Source organism: Crotalus tigris, unplaced genomic scaffold (genome assembly GCF_016545835.1).
Source record: "Crotalus tigris isolate CLP2741 ecotype Arizona unplaced genomic scaffold, ASM1654583v1 scf7180000019173.45859301935:6455823, whole genome shotgun sequence".
Taxonomy (NCBI): domain Eukaryota; kingdom Metazoa; phylum Chordata; class Lepidosauria; order Squamata; family Viperidae; genus Crotalus; species Crotalus tigris.
In genome coordinates, this window is record NW_024097414.1 from 1,388,862 (window position 1) to 1,413,619 (window position 24,758).

Consider the following 24,758-nt stretch of genomic DNA (forward strand, 5'->3'; position numbering starts at 1 on the left):
CCCCATTAGCCTTCGCCCCTTCGCCTGCCAAGTTCCTGACTTTTTCCTCCTGTCCGTTTTTTTTTTAAGGTCTGCTTTTGCTCCCCGGAAGGGATCGGCCTGCTTGCGCTCCTCATGGCTGAGAAAGGACAAAATGAGTTGCTAAAAGCCCGAAACAGGACCCTGAGCGTCTTCCGCGAAGGTATATTAGAGATTTATACATTGCATTCCTGAGATTAAATTTGCAATCGCTGCCGTAGGCAAAGCGGCGGAACCTTTGCGTGCGGAGCGCGGCTGGCCCGGAGGCTTATCCGCGTCGTACTGCTGGACACTGGGGGACCGAAATAGGCTTGCACCGAAGTCCAGGGAAAGCAAGCGGGGAGTGGGAAGCGTGATTTTTCCTGTGCATTTGAGACAATGGGAGCGAAGAGTACAGGGGGGCCAAATGTTGCAGTGTAGCAACTCAGCCAGGTTTCCCTGGGTTGGTTGGGGATAATGGACATTGTAGTTCAGCCAGTCCAGCTAGTTTGAAGGGGTGGAAGGGTCAACTCTTTTGGAAAAGGAGAGGGCATGAGTTTTTAATAATCCTTCCTGATTCTTCAGACTTGCTAGATCAGGGGTCTTCAAACTTGGCCCTTTTATGACTTGTGGACTTCAACTCCCAGAATTCCTCAGCAGGCTGAGGAATTCTGGGAGTTGAAGTCCACAAGTCATAAAAGGGCCAAGTTTGAAGACCCCTGGTCTGGATCCAAGCCTGCAGTTTCATCAAAATGGCTGACTGAGGAATTCTGGGAGTTGAAGTCCACAAGTCATAAAAGGGCCAAGCTTGAAGACCCCTGTGCTAGAGGGTGATGCTGACTCCTGCCTCGTCTCTTCTTCTCCACACCTTCCCTCTGCCCAGAAATTAGTGCAGGTAGTCCTTGACTTACAACCACAATTGAACCCAATTTTTTTGTTGCTAAGCGAGACATTTGTTAAGTGGGTTTTGCCCTGTTTTACAATCTTTCTTGCCATAGTTGTTAAGTGAATCACTGCAGTTGTTAAGTTATGGTCATAAAGCGAATCTGGCTTCCCCAATATCAGAAGGTTGCAAAAGCAGACCCCATGACCTTGGAATCCTGAAACAGCCATTAATATGAACCAGTTGCTAAGCATCCAAATTTTGATCATGTGATCACGGGAATGCTGCAATGGTCATAAGTGTGAGAAATGGCCAGAAGTCTCTTTTTCCACTTTGAATGGTCACTAAACAAATGGCTGTAAGTTGAGGTACTTACAAGTAGTATCCTTGCTTGTACAGGAAAGGATTAATGCCACCTTGTTCCTTCCCGGATGGAAGAAGAAGCAAAAGGGGGGAAAGCAAAGGTTGTGGGCACCTGCCCAGCTTAATCTCTGTGGAGGGAACAGTTGGAAGCATAAAATAACCCATGTTCTAATGCCACACAAAACTTTACCAAGGTTAACACTCAACCAGCTTAGCACCTTCAAAGGTGTGCACTCACCTGCCATGGTTGATTGGTTTGCAAACTATATCATGGGGAATTGCAAAGCTTCAGCTTGTTGAATGTTTTCCTGGAAGATAGTTGGTGTGATAAGTAGAAGAGTCTGGTGATAACTTTTTTGAAACTTAACATATTTACTATCCCTAAATCCTATTGCTATAGAACCCAAATATTTTTTTCAATATTTTATATATATAAAAACACAGTTATTGCAGTTGAGACAGCTAAGGAATGGATTGATTAAATACATATTTTTAAAGAAATATCAAGGTGTTATCTAATGCAAGAGTGTGATTTTGGATTTTAGGAAAATGTGTAGTTAAAACTGCTTAGGCAGTTTTCATTCTCAACATTGTAGCATATTTACCTCAATCTTTTGGCTAGTGAGTAACAAACCCACCAGTTACAAAAATAAATAGAAATCAATGTGATTGCATCTGGTTTTCCTCTTACTGTGTAATTTCCTGACAATTTAATCTGACTGAATTCAGATAAAGTATGGATAAAATTGCTGCAGTGCCTGTCAAGAACAGCAACTATAAAAAATCACTTCCGTGTATATTAAATTGCTACACACCTCAATATTTTGTTATTTACTCATTTCACAGAAGAAACTCTCAAAATTCTACTCCCATACTTAGCATACATTATAGAGAGCAACTAGTGTCTGTGTGTTTTACAGCATGTTGTGCTCAAATTAGTTTATATTACAGTAAAAATAATGAAACATAATGATGTATGTTTATGCTTCTGAAGAACGAGGAATAAAAAGTATATAAATTTTTAAGTTGAAATTGAGTGTTACTATTACACTCATGCTCTTAGTAATAATGAGGCTATCACACTTTCCCATATACTTTAGTTTGTGATGTTAAAATACAGTAATGCTAAACTCATTTTTGTTTGTTATTCTTTGAAATTAAATTACCACTTGTAGCAGTGGCAAAACTTGTAAATAAATGTTGTATACAAGGAAAGCAGCACCGTGCATTTGAGAATGTTAAGGAAGTTGCCAATTTTAATATTTAGACCTTTGGGTGAGTTGGCTTTAAAATGATGTAATTAGCTGTAACACAACTAGGGGTTTCCAAAAAACCTATGTTTAGCTCACTTGTTTCCAGAAATCTTGATGTTAATCACAATAAATCTGTTGATCTTTGGAACTAATAGGCTGGATTAGTTCCCTGTGAGGACTGTTCTGCCTATACCTGGGAACAGTATGTGTTACCTTGTAGTGGATAATAGTTTTTCAGTTCAAGGACTCTTTTACTGTGAGGTTAAATAAGAATTAAGTAAATTCAACTGGGCTGATATTTAGCTCCTACTGTCTTAATTCCATCAATGCTGTACAGTTATCTTCACTAGCAACCATCACTGGCCTACCTGTATGACTTTGCTTTCTATCCTTTTAAAATTGTCTAAACTGATAATTGCTACTATACAGGTAGTCCTTGATGTACGTCCACAACTGAGCCCAAAATTTATGTTGCTAGATGAGATATTTGTTAAGTGAGTTTTGCCCCATTTGACGACCTTTCATGCCACAATTATTATGTGGATTACTGCAGTTGCTAAGTTAGTAACATAGTTGTTAAGTGAATCTGGCTTCCCCGTTGATTTTGCTTCTCAAAAGGTTGCCAAAGGTGATCACATGGCCCCCAGGACACTTGGCAACCAGTTGCCAAGGTCTGACTTTTGATCATGTGACCATGGCAATGCTGCCATGGTCGTAAGTGTGAAAAATGGTCATAAGTCATTGTAAATTCAGATGGTCACTAAACGAACTATTGTAAATCAAGGAGTACCTGTATCTGTGCTAAAATTATCCAGGTTTTTAAGAAAAGCCTCCGTGGTTTTTTTTTATGATTATTTGAAATGTATTTTATTTATATAGCGCTTTTTAATGCTACCATATGGCAGATTAGGATTCTTGGCAATGGGCATGTAAAACAATAAAATGCCACCAACTAGGCTGGCTGGAGAATTCTGGCAATTGAAGTGCACACACATCTTAAGGTTGCCAAGGTTAAAAAAATACTGAGTTAATCTCATTATCAGGAGACACGCGTGCAAAATAATTTTGCTTTAGCACCTCTGGGTCTTAGTATTGTGAAAATGCTAGAATTCCTTAATTCCTCCCTCATTCTTAATGTGTTTTTTTTTTCCTTTTCTTGAAATCTTCAAAATGTTCAAAATTAAACCACCACCCCTTTTTTAAACTCGTGCATATACAAATAAATACATCCCTTTCTCTTTACCAAATATGATTTGCATAAATTACACTAATGAAAAAAAGTGACTTACGACACTTATGATCCTTGCTGCATCCCCTTGGTCACATGATCAAAATTTGAGCGCTGGTTCATCTGTATGACGGTCGCAGTGTCCCGAGGTCACGTGATCCCCTTCTGCAAACTTCTGCCAAGCAAAGTCATTGGGGAAGCCAGATTCACTTAACGATCATGTTACTAAGTGAACTTAATCCCTGTGGCAAGAAAGGTCGTAAAATGGGGCAAAACTCAACTGTGTCGCTTAGCAGCAGAAAATTTTGGGCTCAGTTGTAGTTGTAAGTTGAAGGCTATCTGTACTTCAGTCCTAGACAGTAGAATAGAATACAGCTGGAAGGGACCTTGGAGATCTTCTAGTCCAGCCCACTGCTCAGGCCGGAGAACCTATACCATATCAGACAGGTGACTGTCTAGCCTCTTCTTAAAAACCTCCAGTGATGGAGCACCCATGATTTCTGGAGGCAAGATGTTCCACTGGTTGATTGTCCTCACTGTCAGGAAGTTTCTCCTTAATTCCAGGTTGCTTCTCTCCTTGATCAGTTTCCAACCATTGTTTCTTGTCCTGCCCTCTGGTGCTTTGGAGAATAGCTTGACTCCCTCTTCTTTGTGGCAGCCCCTCAAATACTTGAACACTGCTATCAGGTCTCCCCTATTTCTTCTTTTCTTTAGATTAGCCAAACCCAAGTTCCGCAGCCGTTCTTCATATGTTTTAGTCTCCAGGCCTTGGATCCTCTTAGTTGCTCTTCTCTGAAATTTTTCCAAACTCTCAACATCTTTTTTGTGATATGGTGACCAAAATTGGCTGCAGTATTCCAAGTGTGGTCTTAATAGGGTTTTATAAAGTGGTACTAATACTTTGCGTGATCTTGATTCTGTGCCTCTGTTTATACAACCCTGTATAAGTGGAAGGCATAAGAAAGAAAATTAAAATTACCCCACTTTGATTAGATTTGCTATAAGATGGGTCAGAGAGAAAGAGAGAGAGTCTTTCCAGATTCTGTTATTTTACCCTACATTTTTTTTTTTTTTCAAAAAAAAAGAGAAACATTCTTAAAATCCCTGCTATGTCTTGTTTCTTGATCTGGCTTCCCATGAAAGTCTGACTAACTGAATTTACTAAATTAGCAAATCAAGAAACAGCATGATGCATTGTCAGTCCGCAGCTCTTTCCAAAGTTTGTTTATCGCATTTTAATGAGATGATGCTTTTGGACAACATTTGCTAACTAGTGCTGAGAATACAAAGGGATATGGCTGTAAAACAATGCTGGGTGTCAAATTTGGAAGGCTCCAGTGCCTGGTTCACAGTTTTGTGAACATGCCTGGTAAACAAGCACCCTGTCAAATTCTATGATCATGTCAAGCTGAGTCCTTAAGCAATATTTTACTAATAAGCTACAAGGAGTGGATTCCTACTGTAAGCTAAACCATGATCAAACAGGTTCTTGGGCATTTTAAGTGCAGTGGGTAAATCCAGTACATGGATCCTTCCACCCTCCATGTCCAAATAGGCACAAGAATGAAACCTGTGTTTGCTACTAACTTGGTTCTGTCATGGCCTTTGTGTTTTGGAAGGGCTATAAGTGTGTCTAAGGAGAGCCAGTTTAGTCTAGTGGTTAAAGGCACCCAGCTGGCTTTCATGCCCAAGGCAGGACTAGAACTCACTGTCTCTTGGTAATTAGCCCAAAGTCACCCAGCTGGCTTTCAAGTGTAAGGCAGGACTAGAACATACCATCACCTAGAAATTAGCCCAAAGTCACCTGGCTGGCTTTCATGCAGAAGGCAGGATTAGAACTCAAAGTCTCTTGGTGATTGGTCCAAAGTCACCTGTCTGGCTTTCATGCAGAAGGCAGGACTAGAATTCACCGTCTCCGGGTGCAAAGTCACTCTGCCAGCTTTCATGCCTAAGGTGCAACTAAAACTCACCGTCTCCTGGTTAATAGCTTGATGCCTGAGGGGTAGGCAACCAACAGTTTGATCTAGTGCAGGGGTAGGCCACCTTGGCTCTTTTATGACTTGTGGACTTCAACTCCCAGAATTCCTGATCCAGCATGGCTCAGCTTGGAAACTTTCCCTTTCTCCTCAGCATGGCTGGCTCAGGAATTCTGGGAGTTGAAGTCCACGAGTCATAAAAGAGCCAAGGTGGCCTACCCCTGTTATAGACCAAATTGTGCTGACTGGGGAATTCTGGGACTTGAAGTCCACACATCTTAAAGCTGCCAGGGTTGAGAAGAAACACTGCTCTGATTAATCAGATATGTCCCTCCCTCCCTGTTTTATTTTATTTCCAGAAGCAGAACGGGAATGGAAGGCCCCTTTCTATTTTATTCAAGGGGCGGATCCTCAGTTTGGACTGATGAAGGCCTACAGCATCGGCGATTGCAGCAGCGGTGGGGACGAATGGGAAGCCGAATTGCAACTCACCCGACAAGCTGTGGAAGCCATTAACCGCCTGAACCCGCCACCCAAATTCTTTGTCCTCTGCGGAGATTTAATACACGGCATGCCTGGTAAGGCAGTTCAAACTCTTGATCAGGAAGGATCACGGTTTGACCCCTTTTTCCCCCAAGCTGCATTGCAAGCAGTGTGTTGTGATGGGAGCTTTGTCACTGTGTTTGTTCGTTTGTTTTTAAGAAGAGGCATCTCCGTATTCTTCAACTTACAACCATTTGTTTAGTGAAAAAAGTAATAGCGCTTAGACTTCTATGCCACTTCGTAGTGCTTTACAGCCCACTCTAGGTGGTTTACAGAGCCAGCCTATTTGCCCCCAACAATCTGGCTCCTCATTTTAGCTACCTCGGAAAGATGGAAGGCTGAGTCAACCTTGAAATGGTCAGGATCAAACTCCTGGCAGTGGGCAGAGTTTGCTTGCAATGCTGCATTCTAACCACTGCGCCACCATGGCTCTCACAAATAAATAAGTGTACAAAAACACGCAGACACACATATATGAACATACATACATACATACAGGCATGTATACCTATATATGTATGCATACACATGCACAAACAAACATACATAGATTTACAAATATTTACCTACTTTTCACATAATTTTAGCCGACCAGTTTTGAGCGGGCCAAGGCAGCTTGCCGGCGGCCACTTGCCAACCCCTTTTGCAATGGAACGTCTACACCCGAGTCGGCTTTTTGTTAAGGCTGGATTAGCAGACAGACTGTGAGCCGCGCGCTTTGCTTTCCTCAACACGTCCGCGTGGAGTAATCTTGTTAGTATCATCAAAAAAAACCCCACGTTCAGCCATCTCTCCATTATTGTAGCCGAGGCCTGAACGCTTCCAAATGCAATCATCGCAAGCTGGCCCCGAAGGGTGCCAGAATAAAACCAGCTTTTTGAATTCGCCTGGCCCATTTGTTTCGTTTCGGTCTGTGGCGCACGGCGTTTCTCTGACAGGCAAATATTTTGGGTTGGGTTCTGCTGGCTTGAAAGGAAAGGGAGAGAATGAGGCGTTGCTGTTTCTACTGAAGCGAAAGAGCGAGGGGAAAGGGGGAGAATTTGGAAAATCCAAATGGCATTTGTGGCTGGTAGGAATGATCCTGGAATTCGAGCGGAGTACAGACTAATGGAGTTGGAAGGGACCCTGGAGGTCTTGTAGTCCATCCCCTTCTCAGGCAGCAGGCCATTCTAGGCAAGTGGCTGTCTAGTCTCTTCTTAAAAGTGATGGAGCACCCACAACTTCTGGAGGCAGGTTGTTCCACTGGTTGATTGTTCTCCCCGTCGGGAAATTTCTCCTTAATTCTAGGTTGCTTCCCTCCTTGATTAGTTTTCCATCCGTTGCTTCTTGTCCTGCCTTCAGGGGCTTTGGAGAAGAGATCCACCCTTTCTTCTTTGTGGCAGCCCCCCTAGTCCTTCTCTTCAGTAGACTAGACAAGGGGTAGGCAACCTTGGCTCTTTTATGACTCATGGACTTCTACTCCCAGAATTCCTGAGCCAGCACGAGAGAAATATGGCCCCTTGATGACTAGTAGACTTCAACTCCCAGAATTCCTGAGCCAGCATGGGGGAACTATGGCCCCTTCATGACTCGTGGATTTCAACTCCTGGAATTCCTGAGCCAGCATGGGGGAACTATGGGCCCCTCATGACTTGCAGACTTCAATTCCCAGAATTCCTGAGCCAGCATGGGGGAACTATGGGCCCCTCATGACTTGCGGACTTCAACTCCCAGAATTCCTGAGCCGGCATGGGGGAACTATGGCCCCTTCATGACTCGTGGACCTCAACTCCCAGAATTCCTGAGCCAGCCTGGCTCAGCTTGGAAACCTCTCCCTTTCCCCTCAGCATGGCTGGCTCAGGAATTCTGGGAGTTGAAGTCCACGAGTCATAAAAGAGCCAAGGTTGCCTACCCCCTCGCCTAGACATACTCAATTCCTGCAACCTTCAAGTAGAAGGCTTACTCAAGAAAATCCTGGCGCATTTTTTAATTGGTTACATTGACATTTCATCTTTCCTCCAAGCTGCGCAAGCTGGCGTGGAATCGCCCCTGTGTTTTCTCCTTGCAAGGTAGGCTGGGGGGGGAGGGGGGAGGGCTAAGTTTGTCACAAACTCATTCCATCAGCAAGAGAGTAAAATCCGTGGGGAAGCCAGATTTGTTTAACATCTGCGGTTACGAATATCACAACTGCAGTGATTCAGCTGTGGGAAGAAAGGGTGTAAAACGGAGTGGAATGTACTTAATCATGGTCTCACTTAGCAACAGAAATTTTGGGCTCCACCCCTTGGGGTCATAAATTGAGGACTAGTGTCCCTTCCTCTCTGGGAGTGAGGGACAATGCTCAGCTGCTCCTCACCAGCCTTGTAAATATAACAAAAGTCTTTGGCTTTTAAGACGCCTGGGAGAACTGCAGCAAAAAAAAAAAAAAGCATCATCAGCTAAAGTGGGCTGCAATCAAGCAAAACACTTGGAGCCGTTTACGAACCCGTTAAAGGGACTAAGTAATCAGCGTCAGTGTCTTCGGTTATGTAAATGGTGATTAAATGGGGGGGGGCTTGGATTATCATTACTAGTACAGCAGGGATGGGTTCCCCCCCCCCCTTTCTCTTGATTGTATGGATGTGTGTGTGACGATACCAAGAATAATCAGCGCGTGCTATCGCAAGACCAGATCGGGAGTGTCGTTACAGCTTTGTGGCCTGCAACACTGCCGCGCAACGTCACTGCTTGGTTGTTAAGCGTTGGCAAAGCTCTGCAGGTGTTGGGGTGCTCGTTGAAAATCTTAAGAAGCTCCCCTTCCACAAGGGGGACCTCCAGATTGATAGGTGCTCAATTACAGTAGTTGAACAATGCTTTGTGGGGTCCTTGGTGCTCTCTGAGCTTAGGCCTTTCCTCGAAGATGTTTCGTGACCCAACTAGGTGACCTCACCGGTGCTAGAAGAGAGTGGGGTTTGCAGGGAGGAGGAGGTGCTCTCTAAGCTTGGTGGTTTTCTTGCAGATGTTTCATTGCCCAACTAGGTGACCTCCTCAGTGCTAGAACGGAGTGGGGTTTGGGAGGAGGAGGAGGGGGGGAGGAGGAGGAGGAGGAGGAAGAAGAAGGAGGAGGAGGAGGAGGAGGAGGAGGAGGAGGAGGAGGAGGAGGAGGAGAAGTAGTTGTCCTTGGTGCTCTCTGAGCTTGGTGGTTTTCTTGCAGATGTTTCATTGCCCAACTAGGTGACCTCATCAGTTGTAGAACGGAGTGGGGTTTGCGAGGAGGAGGAGAGTTGACCTGCTGGGTCCTTGGTACTCTCTGAACTTGTTTCTTTTCTTGCAGATGTCTTATCACCCAACTAGATAACATCATCAGTACTAGAAGAGAATGGTACTTGCAAAGAGGAGGAGGAGGAGGAGAACTGTGGGGTCTTTGGTGTTCTCTGAGTTTGGTTGTTTTCTTGCAGGTCTTTCATTGCCCAACTAGGTGACGTCATCAGTGCTAGAAGGGAGGGGGGCTGCTCTCTCTTTATATACAAGTGACTAGCGGATCAGGGTTGGTGGGAATGCTCTTGGTAGTTCCTTAATTAAGCTGTTGTTTATGGAGCAAGTCTCACTCCTTTTTAGCCCTGTTGATGCTACCTAATTGGATAATGAAACATCTGCAAGAAAACAACCAAGCTCAGAGAGCACCAAGGACCCCCCAGGTCAACTCTTGAGTTATGCATATTCTCTCCTGTTGGTAACTCTGCTTTGAAATCTCTTTTTATTTCTCCGGTTGCAAGAGGTGGCCAAGTTTTTTTTAAGAAGAGACAGAGCTGTCTACAATGCTTCCACGCTAGAAAGGTGAACAATAGGAGGCAGGGAAATATACAGCTAGTCCTTGACTTGCAACATCATCATTTAGCGACCAATCAAAGTTACAGAGGCACTGAAAAAAAGTGACCTGTGACCGTTTTTCACAACAACAACCGTCGCAACATCCCCACGGTCAAACAATCAAAATTCAGATGCTTGGCAATTTGACTCGTATTTAGGACAGTTTCAGCATCCCGGGGTGATGTGATCCCCTTTTCCAATCTTCTGACAAACAATGGGGAAACCAGATTCCCTTAACAACCGTGCAGCAGTGATTCACTTAATGACTGTGGCAAGGGAGGTCATAAAGGGGGGGAACCTGCTGCCTTGGCAACAGAAAGTTTGAGCTCAATTGTGGTCATAAGTCAATTTCTACCTCTACGTAGAAACTTTGAGCAACTAAGAGGATTAAAGGCCTGGAGACCAAAACATATAAAGAGCAATTGCCAGAATTGGCTATGGCCAATCTAGAGAAAAGAAGGACGAGGGGGGGACATGATAGCCATATTTCAGTATCGGAGGGGCTGCCGCAAAGAAGAGGAGGTCAACTTATTTACCAAAGCACCCTGAAGGCAGGACAAGAAACACTGGATGGAAACTAGTCAAGGAGAGAAGCAACCAGGATGCTTAAAAGTTGCCACAATTGAAAAAAAGAACTGTGGGTGGACTTTTACTTAAATCCATTCTTCTGTCTCCTGCATGGTGATCAAGAGAAGACAGATCCTGACCACCTTCTGCAGGATATCTGCTATATAATATCTGGGCCATACCCGAGGGACTGTCTTTTTCCAAGAGTCAGAATAATAGAGTTTGAAGAGAACTTGGAGGTCTTCTAGTCCAGCCCCCTGCTCAAGCAGGAAACCCTATACCATTTCAGACAAATAGTGGTTTAATCTGTTCTTGAAAACCTGCAGTGATGGAGCACCCACAACTTCCGGAGGCAAGCCATTCCACTGATTGATGGTTCTCACGGTCAGGAAATTCCTCCTTAATTTTAGGGCGGTTCTCTCTTTGATTAACGTCAATCCATTACTTCTTGTCCCGTCTTTGGAGAAGAGGTTGACCCCCGCTCTTCTTTCTGGCAGCCCCTCAGATTGCTTGCCTTCTCTTGGGAGCAGAGAGATGAGGCTCTATGGAGCTGAGGGCAGGTCAGTTCTGGATCTCTTTTGGCTACGCAACGATTCTAGGCTAATTCCTCGCTTGAGACTCCCTCCCTGTCTGGTTGAGCATTTCCCAACATCCTGCAACTTAACCTCTCGTAAGAATTCACTCTTCTCGTTTTGCAGGGACGGAATGGAGGGAGGCCCAAATTCGGGATCTAAGAAACGTCCTGAAGGACCTTCGAAGCGACATCCCTCTGGTTTTTGTCAGTGGCAATCACGACCTGGGGAATACGCCCACGCCGGAGACGGTCAGCGATTATTGCCAGCAGTGGGGTGATGATTACTTCAGCTTTTGGGTCGGCGGCGTCTTCTTTCTCGTGTTGAATTCCCAGCTATATTTCGATGCTTCTCAGTGCTCAGAACTAAAGGCGGTGCAGGACGCCTGGCTGGAGCAGCAGCTGGCCGTGGCGGGAAAAAAACAATGCCGCCATGCCATCGTCTTTCAACACATCCCCTTCTTCGTCAACGAACCTGAAGAAGACCACAACTACTTCAATTTGGAGAAGGCTGTTCGACACGAGCTCCTAGAAAAATTCTGCCGAGCAGGTATTGTTTTGCCCGTGGAATTCAGTTTTTATATATTTCTAGATAGTGCTAAGGGTTTCTGAAATAAATTATATAAAAAGTTTTACAGAAAACGTTAAAATAATAAATAAAAACTAACACAAGCTAATATAGAAAAGAGAGAGGAAGGAAGGAAGGAAGGAAGGAAGGAAGGAAGGAAGGAAGGAAGGAAGGAAGGAAGGAAGGAAGGAAGGAAGGAAGGAAGGGAGGGTAGGGAAAGGAAAGGAAAGGAAGTTCCAATTTCTTCTGCAGCAAATCTGAATACACTTACAAAATTATTTCTTACTCTATAATTACAAAAACAGCTTACTTTTTACTATTACCATTGTACCCCTGATCATCAAAACCACAAGGTCAGGGAATGTACATCTGACTGGAAACCCCTTATAGACTTTTTGCATGAAATGGGGAAAAATGCACCTCTTGAGAATGTTTATTAATATATCAGTCACTAGCCAGTATTGGTTTATACACTAAACCATTATTAAGTAAACTATGGTTCATCCTATGTGAAGCTGGTCATTACAAATTCTTTCATTCATAATTATTTGTTTTATAGCAGCCTTCTGTTTCACTGAAGTACTCTCATTTTTTCCCCTAAAACAACCTGTTTGTATTTATTCTGTTTGAAGTCCCCCATGAAACAAAAACGTTTGTCTGTTTGTTGTTTAATTGGATTTCTTCAACGGCCCATTCATTTTACGCCAGAGAGCTAAACTTGAGCTTCAGTAGCTACATCTGGTGTGAAATGCAGAGCTTCCTTTCTCACTTTACAAGTGTCCCTAACAGTTGGGCTAATTAAAAATAAAATTGCATCCTTATCATAAATATTTGTCAATTGAAAAATCTGGCACTTTTTAATTTCACCGTTAAGCCATGAAGATGATTGAGCGCTATCAAAAAACTATCATGGTGGTTAAGGAGAGACAAAAAGATGACCGAAGAATCTGATCTTGAAAAGATCATTTTTTTCCTTAATATTAGATCAGGGGTCTTCAAACTTGGCCCTTTGATGACTTATGGACTTCCACTCCCAGAATTCCTCAGCCAGGCACGCTGGCTGAGGAATTCTGGGAGTTGAAGTCCACAAGTCATGAAGGGGCCATGGTTCCCCCATGCTGGTTGAGGAATTCTGGGAGTGGAAGTCCACAAGTCATAAAAGGGCCAAGTTTAGAAGATCCCTGCATTAGATGGTTCTTGTAGGAATCCTACCTGAAGTATTTCAAGGTAGCAGATATTTAGCTGAATTAGAACAATCAAAGAGGTGGTTAGAAAGCCGATTTGTTTTCCCCAATCCATTTTATATAAGCCAAGCCAGTGTGTCAACGATAACAGGACCATGAGTTTTTTAATAGGTAGGACCCAAAACACCAGTGGGTTGAGTTGGCTTGACCCCCAACTTAGCAGTCCTCCGGTTCCCCAGTTGATTCTTTCACTCTTGGGTGGTGTCAATCCTGCCCAACAAACAAGATCGCATTTGCTATTGCAGACATTTCCATAACAGACCATTGTGTAGTAAATCTGCCAAGTGTGCAAGATACAATCCACACTGGAATGCATGAGAAGGCTGCTAACATAAATTCTGGAAAAGAAGATGAAGCTATAAACCAATCCACTATTAAAGCAGAATGCTAAAGAAGGCACCCACATAACAAAACAAAAAAAAAGACAACATTGAAATACATACCGATTCAGAATCTAAATTGTCTATGGAGATTCTCAGTCATCCAGGTCATAGTTATCCCAAAGGTGCTTTTTCACAAGGCAACTGGACGTTCTTCTTTGAAGACATTTCGCTTCTCCTCCAACAAGCTTCTTCAGCTCTGACTGGATGGTGGGGAATGGAAGGATTTACGCTCCTTGCGGAGAGCTGTTCATTTGCTTTCTTTTAGAGAGTCATTAAAGTTACCAATTTTCTTACAGAGGTTTCATTAGCAAACTAGCATGATGTTACCTAGTTTGGTAATGAAACATCTGCAAGTAAACCACTAAGCTCAGAAAGCACCAAGGACCCCCCAGTCATCGTCCTCCTCCTTCACCACAAACACACATTCCCTTCTCTTCTAGCATTGATGTTACCTAGTTTGGTAATGAAACATATACAAGGAAACCACCAAGCTCAGAGAGCACCAAGGACCCCACAGTTGTCGTCCTCGTCCTCCTCCTCCTCCTCCTCCTCCTCCTCCTCCTCCTCCTCCTCCACAAACACACATTCCCTTCCCTTCTAGCATTGATGTTACCTAGTTTGGTAATGAAACATCTGCAAGGAAACCACCAAGCTCAGAGAGCACCAAGGACCCCACAGTTGTTATCCTCCTCCTCCTCCTCCTCCACAAACACACATTCCCTTCTCTTCTAGCATTGATGTTACCTTGCTAATGAAACATCTGCAAGGAAACCACCAAGCTCAGAGAGCACCAAGGACCCTACAGTTCAACCCTGCGCTACACATATTCTCTTGTATTGATCTTCTGTTATTGATGGACAACCTTGATCAGGAAGGGTTGAAAGCAACTGAATGAACAAAAGCAATCATGACTTAATCTGATACGGCCTAGATGCCTAGCTGCTCTTTCCTCTCTGGAATGCCTTTAGGATTCCAACTTCCCCCTGTCAGGAGTATCGACAAGTCCCAACAGTTGAGGTACACCGAACTCCAGCGCAACCTTTGTGATGGGACTCATAGCACATCACAAAGAGTATAACTCTCAACCACACACACAGACACACACAGGCTCCAAAACACATTCCAAAACAAAACCTAAGAACTGGCTATCTCATTCACAAGGGACAGTGAGTGATGGCTCCAGGATGCCTCGAGCAGAAGACATTTCACAGATCATAACGCAGAACCGATTCGTTGCTAATCAGATGACGGGAATGCAACTTACTGGTTGTTCCAGATAGCTGCTTCTCGCCTATTCCCCACTGTGTTTTCTTCATTAAAAGTTTCTTTTGAGGTGTGTCAGACCAGAATGTTAAAATGCTCTGGAAGTTCTGCCAAGGATTTTGATTAAAAACAACAAAATAAAAAAGCCGACTCAGCTTGAAAAACCCAGCCCCGAGTCACAAAACCAGCTTTTTGAAGTTTATGGCACTGAATTATAGATACGATGACTACCCTGGACAGATTAACTTTGATGGAGCCGTGTTCAGCGAAGGAACTTCGGGGAGATCTGAAAACCAGGCTGGGTAAGTGACAGAGAGCCGAAAAACCAAGTGACTGTTGTGCTGTCAGTTTTTATGGATGATCTTTTTTTTTTTTTTTTTGCCTGTGTTTGTTGTGTATGTGGGTTGCTTTTCAATTACTCACAGCACCTTCCTTGAAGAGACAAATTTGAAAATCCAGCAGAAAGCTGCAGAAGAAAAACAGGTGGCGGGTGGCAAAGCCCCAGAGGATAGGGTGTCATGTCAGTCTTGCTGCTAGAAAACTCACCTCCCCAAAGGAACTTTTCCTCTTGTTTTGATTCTCTGCCTTAAACCTTTCCTCGAAAGAAAGACAAAAAAAAAAAAAAAAAGCATCAAAGAAGGACAATTCTTATCTTCTGTCTTTGGGAAGGAGAACATCTGGCCCCCGCGTAATTCAGAAGGACCTAACTTCAGCCTTAGGTCTTGTCTCCAAACCTCTCCAGAAGTTCTACATTTGGATGTATTTATGGGGAGGGGGTTCTGATGTGCCCCAGGGGACACTTGCCACAACAGTATTTCATTCAGTGCAGTTTGCATTGAAATCAAATCAAATGTAGTTTATGCCCTAGCTAAGCTCACTTTTGGGGCTGTGATTGCCCTTTTGAAATCTGAGTGCAACCTTCAGCTAGAACAACTGAGACCAATTGTTCTCCCCCCCCCCAAAAAAAAATTGGATTAAATGTTTCAGGAAGTGCTTGCCAATTCAAACATCAGGATGTTTATTTTACAGCGTTAGATTAACCACAGACCGTTCTCCTTTTCTACCCGGCTCTTAAGAGGGAATGGATATGTCTCCCATATTAGGCAACCATTTCCTAATCCATTAGATGATTCTCAACCTTGGCAACTTTAAGATGGATGGACTTCAACTCCCAGAATTCTCCAGCCAGCTGACGCTAAGGCTAATGCTGGTTTGGGAATTTGGGGAATTGAAGTCCACACATTTTAATCTTGCCAAGGTTGAGAAACACTGAGCTAGACCATTCTATCCCCCTAACCCAGGGGCCTTCAAACTTGGCCCTTTTATGACTTGTGGACTTCAACTCCCAGAATTCCTCAGCCAGCCTCCATTTTGTTTGTTAGATTTAAGACAGGGGCCTTCAAACTTGGCCCTTTTATGACTTGTGGACTTCAACTCCCAGAATTCCTCAGCCAGTGTGCCTCAGAAAAATCAGTTCATCAAAAGTTTAAATGATGAACAAGCCATGGAAAACTCCTTTTCCCTCCTTTAATGAAAAACCTTTCAAATAAAAAAATCCTTGTCAAACAACCTGGGAGGTTGGGTGGGACTCAAAGTCATCATCTTGGACCATCTAAGATTTTTTTTTTAAAAAATAAAATAAAATTGGGAAACCATGCCCGTTCTGGAATTCTTTCAGCTTGAGCCCAAATAATGGCTTGGTTTGGTTTGTTTTCCAACAGGTATTAAAACGGTATTTTCTGGACACCTTCACAAGAATGCTGGAGGAACATACAAAGATCTCGACATGATCATTTCATCGGCCATCGGATGCCAGCTAGGAGATGACAGCCACGGTGTGCGGATGGTGGGGGTCACCGCAGAAAAGATCATCCATCGATATTACAGTCTGAGCGAGCTGAGTAACCAAGCAAAAATCGAAAAAGAGTTTATGGCGTTGATAAAACCAAATTAGTTCTAGGTTCTGAATAGCATTTTTCTTTCTGTTTCCGTGATTTTGTTTTTTTTAAATCATAGCTTTGATTGTTATTTGCTAAGGAAACATCTCACAGCTGAAAAGAATACAGATATGCAAACTCTGAATACTTTCTCCCAGTCATGGAAAGATCTCGACTTTCATTATTGAATAGTGACACCCCTCTAGAATTTGTAACCAAGACAAGAAAATACGGGGAATGTCCCACTCTTAGAAAACAAGCAGCTCTTTTTTTTTTTTTTTTTGCATGCAAAGGCCCTTGTGGATAAGCAAGATAATTCTGTCTCTTTAGCAAACCAACAAGGCTGGAACAGGCTATGATATCATGGGGACCGTAAAAAAGGAATCTCTGCTATTTCAGAGCAGATGGCGGGCATCATTATGCCCTTATATAATAGATCAAATTAAATTCACATTTTCTCTGCACGATTTTTGCTGAGTTACAGACTTCCGTCACAGCTAGGGCTTCTCAAATGATGCCACGTACCAATTTTGTGCCTTTTGCCTCTCGGAGATTAGCACGCTTTGCCCTCTTCCGTAAATATACCTGTAGGCAGGATCAGGAAGGGCTAAATAAGTGGCAGTTGAGAAGAAGTCATTTCCTAATTCACATTTAATGGATTGAGAATGGGGTGGAATAACTAAATTGGTGAGTGGGTGGGTGGGTGGGTGGTTTCCTGGAAGAATGACATTACGGCAATTGCATTCTGCGATTAAAATGGCACCCATTGGTTGGCCAGTTTGTTCACTGAAAAAATGGGAGGGAGATTTTGTAACTGCTGGCCCCTAAAAACAGTGAATAATTATGGTCCACCCAAAGTGTAGCAGTATTAAATCCTGATTTGCTAACACTGTGTCAGAGTGGACCATCTAGCACAGATGGAGGACCTGTAACTTCCTAAAGTTTGTAACAGTCTTTGTTGGGTGAAAAATTAAATGTTGTTACAGCTATATTGCCAAGGGCAAGTGTGATGCTGTGTGATATAGGTGGTGTCAAAACTGAGTAAATGTTTGTTTCTGCTTAAGTGGTAAAGGAGTTCTCTCACACATGCATACACCATCCCTCCCTCCATCTATTAATTCTGTTTTTACAAGCATTTATACATTGCCAGATGAAAATAAGACCTGCAATTGTTCACGCAGCTGACCTTTAAATCTGTTGGACCCATGGAAATCAATAAACACACGAGTGAAAAACCTCCTGCCTTGACCATTTTTATGTCTACAACAGTAAAAACTAAACTATTTCCATATGCACCTGTTATTTTTAAGCGCAGAGGATATGATGATCATGCCTCACACATATTTGCAGGAAAGGGAAATTGGTGAAAATTACTTTCCATTAGAAAGGAAATTGCTTTGGGCTGTAACTCAAGGTTTTCTGCTTATTACAAAGGGCTCTATATGCAAGGAAAAGTGCTGTGATTTCATATCACGATGTCTTCGGTGCCACTGGGATGCCGGGCCTTTTACTGAGAAGAGCCTGGAAGAAGAGCAAAAGCATTGGACTTGAAATAAATTCACTTCGGAGTAATGCACAAAACTTTGCTTTGCCAAGCTAATACTTTGCTTTTTGTACAAAACTAGAGGTATTCTCTTTCTTTGCCTGATCCTAGAGATAAGGCACTTTCTGTTTTGCTCCTCAATTATCTATCTATCTATCTATCTATCTATCTATCTATCTATCTATCTATCTATCTATCTATCTATATCTCATCTATGATCCATATCATCTGTCATCTACATCTATCTATCTATCTATCTATCTATCTATCTATCTACTATCCTATCAATATCTCATCTATGATCCATATCATCTGTCATCCATATCATCTGTCTCAATTATCTATCTATCTATCTATCTATCTATCTATCTATCTATCTATCTATCTATCTATCATCTATCTGTCCTATCAATATCTATGATCCATATCATCTGTCATCTACATCTATCTATCTATCTATCTGGCTATCTCTATCCTATCAATATCTCATGTATCATCTGTCTATCGTTCATATCATCTGTCATCTACATCTATCTATGTATCTATCTATCTATCTATTCTATCAATATCTCATCTATCATCTGTCTATCATCCACATCATCTCTCTCTCTCTCTATCTATCTATCTATCTATCTATCTATCTATCTATCTATCTGTCTATCTATCTGTCTATCTATCTGTCTATCTAATTTATTGGTTGCCCGTCTTACCATAAGCTTTTGCCTTATCTAGGAGCCCAGTAACTGTTAGACACTTGAAACACGTCGTCCTTCATTTATAATCCAAAGCACTAAAAAAAGTGGTCATCAGTCTTGAACCCCTTTGGGCCCACAAGGAATCTCATGCAAATCACCTTGAATTCCAGGTACCCCCAACTTGCTTTGACCATCAGCAGTTCAGATTCTTGTGGAAAGTTTTAGCATGCAATAAACCTGTAGTCATTTGAACCTCCTTGCTTCCTAATTTATTGCTCCTGACACCATCTAGCTGATTGGGAAAAGAGCAGGTCAACGTAAGCAGATAGAATCAGAAAGAAGGAGAAACAATAGTTCTAAATTCCCTCCCACTGACCAAAGTTCCCATCCCATCAGTTGGACAAGCGTGAAAAAGAAAGTTGGTGTTTAAAATTTGGATAATCGTAGGAAAAATGAGATGTCCTCAGAAGCAACATACATTCACATTCCTGCAGGTTTAGAGGTAGTCCTTGACTTACAGTTATTTGTTTAGTGACCATGCAAGGTTACAATAGCACTCAAAAAAAGTGACATAACTCTTTTTCACATGGCTGTTGCAGTATCCCGGAGGTCACACGATCAAAACTCAGACGCTTGGCAACTGATTCATATTTATGACCACTTGCTGTATCCCCAGGGTCCTGGCAAGCAAAAGTCAAAGGGGGGGGAGCCAGTTTCACTTAACAACCCGGTTACTATCTTAACAACTGCAATGGCAAGAAAAGTTGTCAAATGGGTCAAAACTCCACAAACGTCTCACTTAGCAACATAAATTTTGGGCTCAGTTGCAGTCGTAAGTCAAGGGCTACCCTGCAATGAAATCTGTAGGGTAGGAATTGGATTGAACACTAAAATGTGGATGACACCGAGAAGTTGCATTCCAGTTACAAACGCTTGGCCAACTCCGTGTTACAATCCAATTTCCATCTGCAAAGTCACTGAGGGAGAACTTGGGTTGGCTACGGCTGGCCAATTTTATTTTATTTATTTTTTTAAAAAAAAAGGCAAGATTAATACTGATGTTGATGCCTCTCCTAATCAGAGGTGGCAAAGGCCTCTGTGGTCACACAGTATTTTCCCTTCATTTGTTTATGTGGAACAAAATAGCTCCTGCTGAGTAGAGTTAGGAAACAAACCACCCACAGAGACACTCTAATTATCACCAAAGGAAGCAAGCTTTTGATCTGCGGAAGATAATATTTCTATCTTTTTTTCCAAGGAGACTGGTGGTTGTAAATAGTTCTTAAAGCAGGGGTGTCCAACCTTGGCAACTTGAAAACTTGTGGACTTCGACTCCCAGAATTCCTCAGCCAGCCATGCTGGCTGGCTGGGGAATTCTGAAAGTTGGAAGTCCACAAGACTTTGAAGTTTCAAAATTGGACACCCTTATCTTAAAGTATGGAAGGCTGGGGAAGTATTTCTTAAAGGGTGGGGGTTATGTTTGTCGCTTCCAACTATGAATGGAGACCACTCTATGGTTGGTGGTGGCTTGAGAAGAATGAATTGACCCTCAGGGGGAAGGATCACACCCGCCTGAAATATCTCAAATCAGGGGTCACATACTTGACCTTAATGAAAAGGGTGAGTTCAGATGAATCTACTTACCTCTCTCTTCATCACTCCTGTAAGCTGCAACCATAAGGACATCCAAAGAGTCATAAAACATTAAAACACAAAATTTAATAACAACGTTGGTATCCTCCATGGCTGAGGGTGGACTATCCATAAATTGTGAAAAGTAAGCTGTTTCTTACGCCTTTGGAAACCTACTTGCAGTGATTAAGTTTGGTTGATTCTAGAATTGCATTTAGATTATTTCGTTTGGTTGCTTTTCTTGCTGAATGTTTAAATTCCTGGTTTGTTTGTTTTTTATATTGGACTCTTTAAATAGTGGAATACCTGAAAACAACAGAAGAGAAAGAACTGGAGAAAACCACACATACGAAGACATGCAAATAGAAGTGGAATGACTGCGGCAAAAGAAAGCAAAGATAGTACCAATGGGGATAGGCGCCTTGGCTGCAACCCCAAAACATCTGGAGGATCCCTTGAACACCATCGGCACTGACAAAATCACCACCAGTCAATTGCAAAAGGCAGCTTTACTAGGAATAGCTTACATCCTGCCTTTGTGATGTATACTGCCTTTATGGATACCTTTAATGCCATCAAACACCATCTGCCTACCCCAGGTCTTTAGGACGGACTCGATAGGTGGATAAAAATGCCAAAGCCAGTCTAAACATCTGGCTGACTGTATGATGAACCATGATAATAATGAGGAGGAGGAGGAGGAGGAGGAGGTGGTGAAGTCCTTTTGCTCCTTCTAACGAAAAAGAAGTCAATCAATAATCAGAATAGAGGTGGAAGAGACCATGGAGGTCTTCTAATCCACCCCCCTGCTCAAGCAGCAGACCCTATACCCTTTCAGATTGTATTTATTGCAAAGAGGTGTGGGAGTTACAGCTTGGGCTGTCAGGAAAAGCTGGCCCAAACATTGATCCAGAATCGCAAGACAGATTGGATGCCCCTGAATCAGATCAGATCATTTAGACCAGTGGTTCTTAACCTTTTTGAACGAATCGCCCCCTTGAGCCAATGAGGAAGTTATCATCGCCCCCCTCCCCCAACATAACTTCTCAATCACAACATAGGAAATAATTCTTCGATTTACGCGAACACTTTTTTTGTTTTCTTTAAAATTGTCACCAGGACATATCGATGCAAATAATTTATTTCCAGTCTTTTTCCCATATCTCCCATATTCTGGCCAATGGCGCGCCACTGTATGGGTAGAGGCTGCTGTGCAACGCGCATGAAGATAAGCGATGTGTATTCACATATGTACGGTGTTCCGTACTGAAGCTAGCTGGAGGAACATTTGAAAGCACAATTCAATCCACCAATAGCGAGCGATCTGATGTTTTTGTATGACAGATATACAGTGATTCACTGTACGAAAACGTCTCAAACGTGTCCCCAAAACTTCTCGCTCCATCACCCCCATATTGCCCCCTTTTCATTCCTTCACTCCCACGTCGCCCCTTTTCATTCCATCGCCCCCCTGAAAAATGAAATCGCCCCCTGGGGGGCAATATCGCCCAGGTTAAGAACCACTGATTTAGACCCAGCCGAAGGTATGCCAAAATTGCTTCCCCCAAACTCTTCCCCAAAATCCATGTTGAAACTTTGGAAACCCACACAAGTCTGGCATCTCATCTGACCCCAAGATCTTTGCTGCAGGACATCTGAAGAGGCGTCGGGGAATCCTGATGTTCCAGAGAATTTGGGGGCCCGGCTTTTCACGTGCCCCCGTGATCAGCTGCGAAAGACCTTCGAAGCCCTTTGCTTTAACAGCTCTGCAGGCTCTTCCTGGCGAATTAGTACAAAGAGACTCTGTCTCCTGCCAAATTGCCCAACTGGGTCAGGCCTTCACAAAAGAGCCGGTAATTTCTTCTCATAAGCTGCTGCCGCATTGTGCAAAAACCTCTTTTGTTGCCGTTTCTTTCTGTCACAGGAACAGCCAGGCATCAAATTTTAATTCCCCCATTGAATGTGCAGAGGGAGACAAGCCCCCTCTTTCTATTTTTCCAACACATCCTGCAAAACATACCGCCTTTGCGGAGCGATCAGATGAACTCCGGCTTTTGTTAACGGCAACAACAAAACAAAAGGGGGCGAGAGCAAAGGTACAGGGTTCAATTCCGAGAAGCCATGAAATAATTTTCCACCCCTGCCATTTGATCTTGATGTGCATTGTGGCTCTAGGAGGGCCTTTTCCAGGCTTTTTGAAGTACTTTAGAAGAGTCTGAGTCCTTCATAAATGTATTTATAAGAGGATAATCCCACGGTGCAGATTCTTCTTCATTCCGACAATCGTGGGCTAGCATGAGTTAGATTGGTGACCCAATCTTTTGCACGGGGAACTTTGTATCCCTTGGAAGAAGAGGGGGTCAACCTATTTTCCAAAGCCCCTGAAGGCAGAAAAAGAAATAAGGGATGAAAACTAATCAGGAAAAGAAGCAACCTAGGATTAAAGAGACATTTCATGACAGTGAGAGCAATTGATCAGTGGAACGGCTTGCCTTCAGAAGTTGTGGGTGCTCCATCACTGGAGGTCTTTGAAAAGAAACTGGACAGCCATTTGTCTGAAGTAGTATAGGATTGCCTGCTTGAGCAGGGGGGTTGGACTAGAAGACCTTCAAGGTCCCTTCCAACTCTTCTGTTATTCGAAAATTACAGGAGAAGTTAACTGGGCCACAGCAAAAATCCCACTGGAGGTGGGATTAACCTTTAATCTATAGTCAGTGCATATATATATAAAAAATATTATTCTGCATTCAAAAGTTGGGGAGAAAGGGAGGACATGATATGCTTTGATCTGTCATTCTTGCCCAACTTTCATTCTTATCATCTTAAAGTTAGGATGGCAATGTTGTGTAGGAGACGAGCAGGCAGAGCTGGAGGGTGGCGTTAAATGTGCCATCAGTTTAGAATATTTGCCTTGAATTCCACTGGCCATTATCTAGGCCAGTTCAGTGCTGACCTTAGTTGACCAGATTCTTGTGTATAGGCTTCAATAAGTGATTTGTGCTGCAACCTGCATGAATGGTCCTGATTCTTTGAGCCTGATCTGGATTTAGGATCTGCTTTGCATGGAGCTGCCTTGAGGACTATTCAACAGCTGGAATTGAGACAAACTGTAACAACCTGCTTGCTAGTCACTCAGAGAATACTGGTATTGCTGGTCTGGTTTCTGATAAGTCTTTGGTTGCCACTGAGTTGACCTCTATGTCTTGCTTCTCTGAAGGTCACCTCCTACAGGATCATCTCCTACAAGCAGAACTGTCCTTCCTTGTCTGAACATCCTGGGAAGGGAAACTTAAGATCCTTCTCTTCAAGAGATTAGTGCAGGAGAGCCAAAGACGTTATTTCTGATTTGGACTAGCCTGTTGAGGTCCAGTTGATGCTTACCTTGGGACCTTTTCAAATAGGTGTTTAAAATGGTTGCTTTGGGAGATGAGATTGTTGCTATCCAACTGGAAATCAGTACAGGATACTATTACCCTGCCTTTAAATTAAATTAAATTAAACTAAATTATATGCCACATGATATCCAACAATGCTGGGCTGTTAAGCTTTTATTTCAAAAATATGGCAACCACTGGGAGAAGCTCCTGGGATGAGGCTGTCTACAAAAGCGGTAATTAAATTAGGTTGAAGACAAACTTTGCTGAAGCAGAAGAGTTCAGAGAGAGTTCAGTATCTTTATCCAATTGTACACTCATCCACAAATATGTGCCAAGAAAAAAAAAAAAAAAACCAAACACACGCACCACTATTTAGATTGGGAAGATGGAAACTTTCATGGTACACTCCTTCCTTCAGGATGGACTTTCCCCTCCCAGTCCCAAATCACATTTGAGCTGGAAAGAAAATACATCTCAATCTTTGGAATTGTCTGCTGCCACATCTCCCAGTGATGAGCCTGGTTCTGTAAGTGTCCAGTTGATGAAGGGACTGCCATGCCCTTGGGGGGGGGGGAGGTCTGGCTCAATGCAGATTGCCCAATAAAGTCACTTGCTACCCCCTCCCTCAGCAATTCCTCCTGGGATCTCTGCACCTTGCTGAAGGGCGCGACTCACGAACAAGCAACATTATGCTGAACGCAACAAGAAGATTTGACCCTTGTTGTTCGTAGTCAAAATCACAAAACTGCATCTCACTTACTGTGGGCGTGTCCTGTGGGGGAATTCACTGAACAAAGTGATTATGTTTGGAAGAGTTAGCAGTAAAAGGATACCAGGCTATCAAAGAACACGGTTTCGGGACACCGTCAAAGCTGACACCAGCCACAGCATAGGACAGTGATGGCGA

General features: G+C 43.0%; 1 protein-coding gene across 2 annotated transcripts; it reads left to right on the forward strand.

Moving 5' to 3' along the window:
- Nucleotides 1-9: 9 nt before the first annotated feature.
- On the forward strand, nucleotides 10-17,270 carry CPPED1 (calcineurin like phosphoesterase domain containing 1). 2 transcript variants are annotated; one of them, XM_039360715.1, is made up of 5 exons: nucleotides 10-181; nucleotides 6,060-6,278; nucleotides 11,337-11,759; nucleotides 14,886-14,969; nucleotides 16,389-17,270. In XM_039360715.1, the coding sequence occupies exons 1-5, from the start codon at nucleotides 115-117 to the stop codon at nucleotides 16,619-16,621; spliced, it is 1,026 nt and encodes a 341-aa protein (XP_039216649.1). In that variant the 5' UTR covers nucleotides 10-114; the 3' UTR covers nucleotides 16,622-17,270. The 2 variants fall into 2 exon arrangements, with proteins under 2 accessions (XP_039216649.1, XP_039216650.1); XM_039360716.1 differs by lacking the exon at nucleotides 14,886-14,969.
- The last annotated feature ends 7,488 nt before the right edge of the window (nucleotides 17,271-24,758 follow it).

Bases quoted from the DNA above. Each gene is read 5' to 3' on its own strand.
- CPPED1 (XM_039360715.1), top strand. From the start codon at position 115: ATGGCTGAGAAAGGACAAAATGAGTTGCTAAAAGCCCGAAACAGGACC. The intron at 182-6,059 runs GTATATTAGAGA...TTTTATTTCCAG, and splicing joins CCTGAGCGTCTTCCGCGAAG to AAGCAGAACGGGAATGGAAG. The intron at 14,970-16,388 runs GTAAGTGACAGA...GTTTTCCAACAG, and splicing joins AGATCTGAAAACCAGGCTGG to GTATTAAAACGGTATTTTCT.